Source organism: Propithecus coquereli, unplaced genomic scaffold (genome assembly GCF_000956105.1).
Source record: "Propithecus coquereli isolate 6110/MARCELLA unplaced genomic scaffold, Pcoq_1.0 Scaffold108, whole genome shotgun sequence".
Taxonomy (NCBI): Eukaryota; Metazoa; Chordata; class Mammalia; order Primates; family Indriidae; genus Propithecus; species Propithecus coquereli.
In genome coordinates this window covers 5,295,950-5,308,564 of record NW_012134747.1, presented here as the reverse complement: position 1 = coordinate 5,308,564, position 12,615 = coordinate 5,295,950, and the positions used below count along the sequence as shown (strand labels likewise).

Sequence of the window (12,615 nt, the reverse complement as noted above, 5' to 3'; positions counted from 1 at the left end):
ACTAAGAGATCTTTTAAAAGGCAAGTAAAAAAAAATAAAACCTGAGCAAAAATGTCATTGTCCTAAACTAATGAGTTTATATGTAAGGATAGAGAAAAAGAGGAGTAATTTGTCCTTAGATTAATAACTTAAAAATATTGTAAAAATTAGCTGGGCGTGGTGGCACATGTCTGTAGTCCCAGCTACTTGGGATGCTGAGGCAGGAGGATTGCTTGAGCCCAGGATGAGGTTGCTGTGAGCTAGCCTGACACTAGAGCACTTTACCCAGGGGAACAGAGTGAGAATCTGTCTCAAAAAAAAAAAAAAAAAAAATTGTAAAGCTACAAGGTTCAAAACAGTAGGATGCTGGGCTAAAACCAAATAGGACAATGGCACAGAACTGAAATCTTAGCTATAGATCTTCCTGTGAGTAATGCTATAATGCATGATAAAGGAGCCATTTTAAATCAGTAACGGAAGTTAAAAAATAGTACTGGAACAATATGAAAAAATCAGGCGCTCTCTACCTCAATCATGTACTAGTATGTTTCAGACAAATTAATGTAAATAAAATTGAACAGAATAAATTTATTCTATAAATACATATGATCATTTCTAACTTACAAAAAGGGCAATTTCTCATGTAGAGGGATATATATGTGAATAATTACACATCTATTTTAAACCTACTGTACTAAGACTCATTGCAAATTCTCTGGTGAAAAGTCTATTCCTAAAAGACTTCTAAGGAAGTGAGGAGGTGGTGTAGGAAGGGAACGGCATGAAGAGTTAGTTCTGAACAAGCAACTTAAGAACATGACTGTTTGTTTGATAAATCAGAATATCTCATACCCTGGTAAGATTAAAATTTTTGATGGCCAGGCACAGTGGCTCATTCCTGTAATCCTAGTACTTTGGGAGGCCAAGGCGGGAGGATCGCTTGAGGTCAGGAGTTCATGACAAGCCTGAGCAACATGGTGAGACCCTGTTTCTACAAAAAATTTTCAAAAAAAATTAGCCAGGTGTGGTGGCATGTGCCTGTAGTCCCAGCTACTCCAGAGGCTGAGGCAGGAGGATTGCTGGAGCCCAGCAGTTTGAGGCTACAGTGAGCTATGGTGATGCCACTGTACTCTAGCTTGGGTGACAGAATAAGACCTTGTCTCAAAAAAGAAAAGAAAAAAAATATTTTCCATATTGTATTTTCAGTAATTACATAGAAAAAGTATTATTTATAAGATTTAGAATGGCTTTGAAAATAGTAACTTGCTTAGGGAGAAGAAAACTTATTAAATGATAGGTGAAAAATAGAATTTTGATTTCACATTGAGTTTACTTAAGAATTTCCTAATGGAGAATAGGCAATGTTAGAAGGTTAGTACTTCAAATACTGTTTAATAGTCCTGAACACAATTGCATAAATTTTTAGAGAAAGAACAAATCTTGCCATCTATTTTCAAAAACCGCCATAATTTAAATAAAAGATGCACTACAGAAATATTCATTTTGCTCATATAAAGCATATTGTTAGCCATATCCTATTTGTAAGTAGAAATTGTGGGTAGTACTCTTAAAAGGAAGAAAGGCTATTTTAGTAGTTACAAAATTATGGTGTCCCTTTGTTATTACCTACTATCAGATACTTAGTATGGTGCCCCTTTGTTATTACCTACTATCAGATACTTAGTAAAATCTTATATGCATTTTGGTATATTTGTTACATGTTTTGTTTTTGAACTTGGATATATTTTTATATGGGAAAAGGCTAAGTCATCTTGGCATGGTCAGAATATATTATGAAAGTTTACATCCAAAATCCAAAAAGCAGCCAAAGTAATACCTCACTAAAACAAAAGAAAAATAGACAATTAAAAGGCAGACTGGGAAATACATCTGGTTTTACAGCCTAAGAAATTGTTGTAGCTACAATAGCAATGAAATGCTACCATAAGGTTTCAAACAGTCTCATTACATAGAACTGAACTTAGAATATTTGATTGTTGGAGTAAAATTCCACTAACATATTCCCCTTACGTCTTGTTTTTGTACATATACCATTAATTAGAAAGAGCTCATGTGCAGTATAATGGAAATATTAGGTCATTAAGTTTGATAGTTGATATCTCTGACATTTGAACTCTGACATTTTTTTTTTTCCCTATTGTAAAGGTACATCTTCAGTCTTTTAAATGCACTGTTTGGCTTGTAATTATCTTTTGCATTTTTTTAGAGCAATTTTTGTCAAACTATGGATAAGTCAGAAATTCATGTTATTTTTGAATGATTTCCATCATGGAATCACTGCAGTGCAGACGGCCGAAAGAAATATCATCAAAGTGTTTGGGAAGCATGTGGCGAATGAATGCCCAGTACATCGATGGTTTGAGAAGTTCCATTCTGGTGATTTTAATTGTGAAAGTGAGCCATGTGGGTGACCTGAGACCAAGGTGGATAATGATGAACCGTAACCTGTAGTGGAAGCGAATCCATCTCAACCTACAGGTGAATTAGCAGCAAGGTTTAACATTACTATTTCAACAATATTGGACCATTTGAAATAAATTGGCAAGGTAAAGAAGCCGGACAGATGGGTACTGCATGAATTAAACGAGCATCAGAAGAAAAATGGTCTCGAAGCTTGCCTTTCTTTGTCGTCATGACATAAAGGCCAACCATTTCTACACTGTATTTTTATATGTGACCAAAAATGGACTCTTTGACAATCGCAAGCATTGAACACAATGGCTGGATAAAGATAAAGTGCCGAAACACAGTCCAAAATCAAATATTCCTCAAAAAAAAAAGCTAATGGGGTCTGTTTGGTCCAGAGCTGGTATTGTCCACTACAGCTTCATAAAACCTCATCAATCGATTACAGTGGATGGCTACTCCAACCAATTGGACAAAATGATGAGAATGCTTGCGATTAAGCAGCCAAGACTTTTCAGTAGAGACAGGCCAATACTCTTGCAAGACTACATGTCACAACTACAGAGGCTGGACTTGGAAACTCTCTCTCTGTCATCCCCTATATTCGCCAGACCTTGCACCAACTGCCTGCCACTTCTTCCAGGCTTTGGACCACTTCTTGCAAGGAAAAATATTCAATTCTCAACAAGCTGTGCAAAACACCTTTTGCGATTTCATTGCCACTCGCTCTCCAGGCTGCTTTGCTGCTGGCATAAACAAACTACCCTTAAGATGGCAACGCTGTGTTGACAGTTTTGGTGCATACTTTGATTAACTGTACTGCTTCTTGTTTGAGATACAATAAGCTTTTAATTCGAAATCGGACATTCCATATTTAATGACCTAATAACTAAGCTTTTAGAATCAAAGTGGTTTGCAACACTGCCTAGATTACTATGAGCATAGGCAAGTTACTTAACTTTCCTGAGCCTTGGTTTTGTCACCTGTCAAATGCAGAATTACTGTAAAGATTAGCTGTCGTGTCTGTGTAAGTACTAAAAACACACTGGTGGCTGATAGCTGAAGTAGTAGTGATTTGCTTCAAAGTTTCTTTTTAAAGCTGATTACCTAAAGCTTGGGTCAGATGTTCTAGGCCAGGGTTTCTTGACCTTGGCACTACTACTGACATTTGGGCTTGAATAATTCATTGTTTTGGGGGGCTGTTCTGTGCACTGTAGGATGTTTAACATCTGATACATTTATAATCTAGTGGGTCTCTACCCATTAGATGCCAGTAGTAATGTCTCCAAACCTTGCCAAATGCCTTCAGGGGACAAAATTGCCCCTGGTTGAGAACCACTGTTCTAGATAATGATTTGAAAGCACCAGCTTGTGAAGAAGAAAGTAGCAGCATAAAGTGTGTTATTAGGGCTAGAGAAAAGAAGGCATAGAGAACTAGTGACTTGCTTAATCAGTAACAGAGTCTAAAGGCTAAGTTTCATGGTTCCTAGTCTCATTCAGTAATTCACCGCAATTAGTGAAAAACTAGAAAAAAACCCTACCAAATGCATTATCAGTAGGAGAATGGACAAATTATAATATATTCGTATATTAATGAAGCAGACATATTAACATTGATTAATCTCAATGTGTGAAAAGAACAAATTGCAGAAAGATGCATATGGTTTGATTCCACTTAAAAACCTACAAAACATTACATTATTTATGGATATATAAACGTGTAGGAAAAACATGCACAGTAATACTAAATTCATGATAGTGGTTAACTCTGGGGAAGGAGGTAAGGGGATTGTGGAGGGTATGTAAACCTCAACTGTATCTATAACATTTTTTTCTTTCAAAAAAATCAGAAGCAAATATAACAAAAGATTCATATTTGGTAAAGGTGGTAAGTACAAGGTATATTATTCTCAAATATTTGTATATCTGAAATATTTCATAAAATAATGCACCTTAGATAAAATTCTCGGGAATGTAAGCTGAGGTGTCAAATGAGAGCCAAGGCTTGTTAAATGCTTACTGTGTGACAGGGTATACTACACTGTAATTACAAAGACTAAATGAGACAGGTAGACGATGTCCATTTTACAAATGAAGAAACTGAGGCTCAGAAATTAGACAAATTCTGTCCATCCAACATCATTCGGCTATTAAGTGGGAGAGCAGGATTTGAACATAGTCTTTCTAAACTTTTTCAAAGTCTTTTCATGCCTTATTCCTGACAACTAGAAGGCTTTTTACTCAGATATTCACACAGCCTGCTCTCTACCCTCACTCAGGTTTCTGCTCAAAAGTCATCCCTAGGAGAGGTCGTCTTTAATCACCCTAAGCAGAGTACCCCAACCCTGGGTCACTCTTCATCCCCTTACTTGGCTTTATTTTTCTTCAGGGAACTTACTACTATACAAAATCATATTCTATCTTTACTAGTCTGTCTTCTATTGTATCTCTCCTCATCCAAACTGGAACTTGGCTGTATTTACTTCCATATTCTCAATGCCTGGCATATAATAGCACCAATACATATTTGTTGAATGACTACAGCTGATGTCCTCGTTCTCATCTACTCTGTCATACTGCCACTCTATACAAAAAGACTACGGGATACTCCTAGTACTGTAGAAATATACACATATTACTTTTCATCAACAAAAGTCAGTTCAAGTATTTACACAGTAACTAAATTTCTAAACTTACCTCTACTGGAGGATAATAGTTATAATTCCAGTACCAAAAGGTTCTGGGTAGATAACCTTTGACTAAATGGTGTTCTGGTACAAAGGGATGAAAAGTTTCTTTTCCAGTGGTATCTCTGGAATCTCCTGCTTCTACATTCATAATTTCCATGCATCTCCCAAGTGCTAAGTCTTCAATGGAGGAACTATGTGTACATTTTTCTGTTTTAAATGCATCAACAAATCTCTTCAAGGCTTCTTTGCTTAGTACATATCCTGCTCCTCCACTCATGTACCCCTGCTTTACATAGGGCTTAAATCTTCTCCCAAAGTAAATGGGTTCTTCAGGTTTGTATTTGGAAAGAAGCCATCTCAAGTTGTCCACTATGACATATGTATCATCATCTGCTTTCAAAAACCAATCAGCATCTTCTAAATAATGGTCATAAACATAATGAAAGGCTCTAATTGTTTTCCAGTATAGTTGATCTCTGCCTTCTTTGGTTTTTAATCCCACAGCAGGGAAGTCTTTATTTTCTTCTGAACTCATGAACAACACTTTATTACAACGCTGGGCCCATGTAGCTTTGACGTGTTTGGCCTTTTTCTCCAGATTTTGAGGGCCTGTCATAACCCAGCAAAGAATTCTAACTCTCTGGTACAGGTTTTCAGCGATGTCTGTGTTCTCATCTATTAAACAAATATTTTTTAAAGTTATATTTACATAGATATAAGATCCAAATAAATCATATTGAAGAAAGCATTTTCTTAAACAATTTCAAAGACCTTCCTCCTATTTACCTATCATTAGTGATTTAGCTGAAAGAAAGCAAAATTCAAACTAATGTGAACTGACACTGATTTATTGGTTTCCTGTCAATCTTATCTAGGACATCAGTAGAACTAACAAAGGTTGACAATGACCTAAATTCTTACTACTTGAACTGTGGTTTACTGATCAAAAGCATCAGCATCACCTGGGAGCTTGTCAGAAATGCAGAACCTCAGGCCCCAACCCACTGAATCAGAATCAGCATTTTAACAAGTTCTCTGGTGATTCATAAGCACATTAAGTGCTGCCTTAAAAAGTCTCTGCTTGGCACTTCATAATACAAAGAAAACTTCAGCTGGTTTTCAACAGATTGACAAGAATTTCTCACTGCTCTGAATGAGCTTCTGAAGGACAGCAAAGACATGCTGCTCTAGTGGCAATTCTTTTTTGAAGTTCACAAGAGTCTGTTGCTATGAATTTCTACAAGTACCCTGAGGTGGCCTTGAAGGATTTCAAGATTACCCCAGTTCAAATCACAGGAGTTAATGCAGGGTTGAGATTACTTCCTGACAGTAATATACCTCATTTGAAAATGCAAATCCACCAGTCAAACAGAACTGAGAGATGGGATTTCCAAGATTGTCTAGAGCAGTGTTTTTTTCCCCAACTACCAGTGTGCAAAGAAATAAGGAGCTTATGCCAGAATATAAAGCAACATATTACTTCTTTCATCAAAGGCCTGCTACCAAACAAAAAGTCCACTTAACTAAGCAATGAGCTTAGGGACTTAAACTGATTTACAACCTAGTACAAGCTCCTTATCTGAGTGCAGACAAACAATTTATAGACTGACAGGCCAGGATCACATTTTTGAGTAGCACCAGTCTAGAGTTAAGTGCCCAGTTGTAAGATTCTAGACAAGTGCTTCTCAAACTATTTGTGGTAAAAGACCAATTTTTATTCCTAATAGTTAGAGACCTACACTTGGAGAATTACTAGAAAAATAAATATAGCCCTAAATTTTTCTTTAGATTCAGACAAAATTACTCTAATTATCATAAAAGTTTCTGCTTACTTCCAAGTAAGCAAAACTTCGTTAGCTGTAGACCAGCACAAGTCTAAAAAACCACACTTTGAGTAGCAATGCTCTAGGCGGTAGCCTGAGGAAGCATACCCTTAAAGTTAAGGTCAAACAGTGAGTTACAAAAGCTCAGTCCTGTGAAAAACCAATATAGGTATAACATGCTAGTTAACTAATTGAGGGGGAATAGAAGCAAAGGCTGGGTAGCATATATAAAATATTCTCACGCCCCCTGAATATCAAGAATTCAGAATCCAAAACGACAGAAGCAAAGTCACCCTATTGTTAGTAAGAACGCATTCATATCTCATATACTTGAGGAGCTCGATCTCTTAGTTATACAGATATACCAAATCCTGACTGGATAGAGAAAACAGTATATGCAGGAATCCCCAATCTGTTTCACTTAAGACAAGACTACTTTCTCTTCATTGCTGGCATCTGGTATTATAGACACTTCTATTCTTTCTTATTGATTCATTAATTACTTTGTACCAGGTATGTGCTGGTACAAAAGGAGAAAAAATGAATAAGACACATTTCTGTCACTGAGGAATTCACAGTCTAGTAGGTCACCTTGACAAGCAAACCAGTAATTACTATATACCAAGAGATGTTATAATAGAGATATGTTTAGGAGGGTTCAATGGGCTGAAGGAAAAGAAAGTAGTGGCTGATAAATCCTATAGAGCAGTGGCATAGGGACTTGGGTAGAACAGAGAAGAAAGGAGAGAGAAAATGATAATAGAAAAAATAAGAACAGAAAACAGGTGTTTAAACGAATAAAAGCTCACCAACACAAAGGACAAAAGGCATGGTGAAGTCTGGTTGTGTGCAGATACATGGGTATAGCCAAAGGCCTTAATTAAGGGAAATGTACTGTGGAATGAGAGGAAGAGGCCTAAAATATGGTAAAGCAGAATTGTTAGAATTTAGTGACAAATGGGATTGACTAATATGGGAAGGCAAGCATCTACTATGATTTCATGGTTTCTAGCATAAAGAATATAGGAGGAAGAGCAACTTTCAGGAGTAGAAAGGAAAAGGAGATTCAACTTAACATGAGTTGAGTCTGATGGAAGTAGACAGACTTTTAGCACACCCCACATTTTGTGGGCCAGTAAGCAGGACAAGTATGTACCTATTAGGTCATTAAATATGAAATGTCCAATTTCAAATCAAAAGTTTAGTTTATTACATCTCAAACAAGAAGCAGTACAGTTAAAGTACGCACCAAAACTATCAACACAGTGTTGCCATCTTAAGGCTAGCTTGTTTATGCCAGCAGCAAAGAAGCCTGGAGAGCGAGTGGCAATGAAATTGCAAAAGGGGTTTTCCACAGCTTGTTGAGAATTGAATATTTTTCCCTGCAAGAAGTGGTCCAAAGCCTGGAAGAAGTGGTAGACAGTTGGTGCAAGGTCTGGCAAATATGGTGAATGATAGAGAGAGAGTTTTCAAGTACAGCCTCTGTAGTTTGAGCAGCGTTGTTTTTTGTGACATGTAGTCTTGCAAGAGTATTGGCCTGTCTCTACTGAAAAGTCTTGGCTGCTTAATTGCAAGCATCCTCATCCTTTTGTCCAATTGGTTGCAGTAGACGTCAACGGTAATTGACTGACGAGGTTTTATGAAGCTGCAGTGGACGATACCAGCACTTGACCACCAAACAGACACCATTAGCTTTTTTTTTTGAGGAATATTTGGTTTTGGACTGTGTTTCGGCACTTCATCTTTATCCAACCATTGTGCTGAATGCTTGCAATTGTCAAAAAGAATCCACTTTTGGTCACACATAAAAATACAGTGTAGAAATGGTTCGCCTTTATGTCGTGACGGCAAAGAAAGGCAAGCTTCGAGACCATTTTTCTTCTGATGCTCGTTTAATTCATGCAGTACCCATCTGTCCGGCTTCTTTACCTTGCCAATGTATTTCGAATGGTCCAATATTGTTGGAATAGTAACATCAAACCTTGCTGCTAATGCACCCGTAGGTTGAGATGGGTTTGCTTCCCCTACAGGTTACAGCTTATCATTATCCACCTTGGTCTCAGGTCACCCACATGGCTCATTTTCAAGATTAAAATCACCAGAATGGAACTTCTCAAACCATCGACGTACTGTGAGTTCATTAGCCATATCCTTCCCAAACATTTCGTTGGTATTTCCAGGTGTCTGTGCAGCATTGGTTCCGTAATGGAACTCATATTCAAAAATAACACAAATTTTTGACTTATCCATGGTTTCACAAAAATTGCTCTAAAATAATTTTGAAAGATAATCATAAGCCAAACGTGAATTTGAAAGAATGAGGATGTCCCTTCACAATAAAAAAAACCAACAACAAGAAGTGTCAAAGTGAAATGTCAGAAATATCAACCGTCAAACTTAGCACTTAAGGTAATCGGACATTCCATACTTCATAACCTAATAATGTACGTGTCTATAGTGAGGTCTAGTATAGCCTACTACTGGCTGGCTCCAGCTGATCAACTGAAGACAGGTGGCTATGCTACAAAGCAACTGCACTATGACAAGACTGCTCTATGGTAAGAACACAGATCACCTGCTCAATTATTGTTATATAAATATTTACATAACATGACATGATTTGTAATAGTATGTATGTGCTTGCTAGTTGATAAAACTCAACCAGGCTTTGATATCTCACCCCTCAACCTCTGCCTGAGAAGCAGGGAAGAAGAATTTACTACTGGAAAGGTAAGAGAAACAACTCTTAACGGGGAACCCTCTGCATTCCTGAATTCCAATTGTTTTCAAAAGCTGCATGTATTCTTTTCTGTCTAATAAATAATGATTTGCAAAAATCTTTGCATTGTGTTAATGTCTTTTCATGGTGTCTGGAACTGGGCTGAAGGATAGATGGAAATTAAAATTATGAGAGCTGATGAGATCACAAAGACAAAGAGAGAGCTAAAGGACAGAAACTTGGAGAAAACCAAAATTTAAGTCGGACATGGAGGATTCAACTGAGAACATCTGGTTAGAAATAGGTGGCAAGCAGAAAATGAAGTCATTGTAATACATCCTTAGATTTTTACTTCCTCAGTTCTTTATGTCTCTCAAAAGGAGAAAAAATTAATGATAAAAATACAAATTGAGATTTATAGATATCTGAGTTTCTCTACGAAAACAAGACTTAAGCAAAATAATAAAAACCAAAGACATCAATATAAACCATAACAAAACTGAACCTAAAGAAAAATTTTCAGAAACAAACTTAATCTGAAAAGTTATGCTTTTTCCCCAAATCATGATTTCTGAACAATTTCTACTTAAGAATAAATTTGATATTAATACCTTACTCCCTAAATAAATCTGGGTTTTTATCAATTCCCTTCTCCTGAGGCAAACCAAGAATTATTTAGTATTTGGAATATAAAGCTCATTTTAACTAAAAAATATAGACAGTGATATAACAAAGTTCATATGAATAACTTTTCCAGTTATCTCAATGCTTAGACTAAAATAGTATTCATATTTACTCCTTAATAAAGTAAACCATACCTTTATGTTGGCTAGCATCTGCATTGAAGTTCATCTGTCCTTCTAGAAGATTCTGTCCATTATCATCTGAATGCCTAGCATGAGGATCATTATGAAGAATTTTAGGCTGGGTGTCACCCTGTTCTCCCAACAAAATACTGAATAGCTGAGAACATAAAAAAAATCCTATTGCTGATCCACACAGGAAGGTTAAAAAATTCAGCCAAGATTTAGAGGCCATTTCCCGAAAGTGTATTTCTGTAAGAAAAAAATTAGCAGGATGTTATAAAATTACAAAGCAATATATACATGCAAAGAGTATAAAGTCTGATAACGTTTAGCTATGATGGAGACTTAATTCCTTCTATATAGAAGAACAGTTCTAATAGTATTTAATTTTTGATTTTCTATGAGTGTACCCCTCTATTTGCTGCTAAAACAGCACAATATGGACAATTCAATAAAAGAGAGGAGTAATTAGTAGGATAATCACTGTTGGAGTGGGGCATGGGTAAATAAATCAATATTTGCACACAGAATTCCTATTCTTCCCATCAGGATCCTTTGTGGATCCAAGCCTGGCTTGCGATGTTCTTTTTCTTTCTTTGCTGTCAACTGAGTCCTGAAGTCTACTTTTTTTTCTCTTTTGGTAGCAATCACCACCCTATTTCCAACCCAGAGTTTAGCAAACCTTTTCTGTAAAGGACTAGAAATAAAATATTTCAGGCTCTGTGGGCTACATGTGGTCTCTGCTGCACCATCATCTTCTTTTCAAACAACCCTTTAAAAATGTAAAAGCCATTCTTAACTTGTGGAGGGCGAGGATTAGCATAGTTTTGGGGCCAATGGGCCAAAACTAGCCTGCCACCTGTTTTTGTAAATAAAGTTTTATTTGAACACACCCATACACATTCATTTATGCATTGAATATGGCTGCTTCTGCACTACAATAGCAGAGCTGGGTAGTTGCAACAGAGGCAGTATGTCCCACAAAATCTTGCCTGGCCCTTTACAGAAAAATTTGTTGATTCCTGCTCTAATACTCCTACTTCATTACAGTACTGGAGTTAGCCTCCCCCTGGCTCACAATCTTTCACTGTTTTCCCACTAAACTGCAAGATTCTGGATGGAATCTATGTATCATTAGGATTAAGCACGATGCCTAGAACATAGTGGCTGTTCAACAGATGCCTGCTGAATTGTCCTACAACCAAACATAACATGCCCTTTTTAAGGGTTTGCTAATAATTACTATTACTACATAGTAAAGTTATAAATTCCTATTAAATTCCTATAAGTGTCTTTTTAAGTCTACAGTTTCCTATTCCCCAAGATAATTTTTAAGGTTTGCTAAGCATTTACTATTAGCCAGGTGCTATCTGCATTATTTCATTTTAAATAAAATTTAATTTCAATTTCACTTCTGACTCTCCTCATCTGCCAAATGGACATAGTGAAAGAGAAATTTTAAAAGTTAATAGAGGCTGGGAATGGTGGCTCACTCCTGTAATCCTAGCACTTTGGGAAGCTAAGGTGTGAGGATTGCTTGAGGCCACAGTTCAAGACCAGCCTGGGCAAAATAGCCAGATCCCATCCCTACAAAAAAATAAAAAAAAAAATTAGCCAGGGGCGATGGTGCATGTCTATAGTCTTAGCTACTTGGGAGGCTGAGGCAGGAGGATCACTTGAACCTAGGAGTTTGAGGCTGCAATGAACTTTGATCATGCCAATGTACTCCAGCCTGGGTAGCAGAGCATGACATTGTCTCTACAGATAATTCACACAGGTTGACACAATCAAGATGGGCCACAATTTGAACCCAGGTATTTCTGTTCAAAAAGTCTTCCCATTACATTTCTCAAACTCTTCATCCAGTCACCACTAACAGAATAGAACAATGGACATGTGTAGTGAAAGTAGGGGTCTGAGACATTAATCCCCCAAATCAAAATGGTGTTGAAATATTTTGTAAAAACAAATGCACAAAGCAACAATCACCACTATAACAATAACAAAAATAAAACAATTTCACGTGGTTATATTTCCTGGTGAGCTATGTTCTTTTAGATCAAGTGAATACAATCAGAAAAACTAGATGAAATGTAAAAAAAAAAAAAAAAAAAAAAAAAAAAAGGTTTGAAGACATTGGTAAGATATCAAGGCAGTGAGAATCAGTAGGG

At 36.7% G+C, this 12,615-nt stretch overlaps 1 protein-coding gene across 1 annotated transcript in view; it reads right to left on the bottom strand.

Annotated features, from left to right (window-relative positions):
- C1GALT1 (core 1 synthase, glycoprotein-N-acetylgalactosamine 3-beta-galactosyltransferase 1) overlaps positions 1-12,615 on the bottom strand; it is a gene marked incomplete at its 3' end in the record, with an annotated part of 53,002 nt that overhangs the window by 2,599 nt on the left and 37,788 nt on the right. Inside the window, exons 2-3 of the mRNA XM_012647444.1 lie at positions 10,457-10,693; positions 5,104-5,771 (exon numbers count right to left, since the gene is read on the bottom strand). Coding sequence (XP_012502898.1) covers positions 5,104-5,771; positions 10,457-10,693 — 905 coding nt within the window. The remainder of the gene's footprint in view (positions 1-5,103; positions 5,772-10,456; positions 10,694-12,615) is intronic.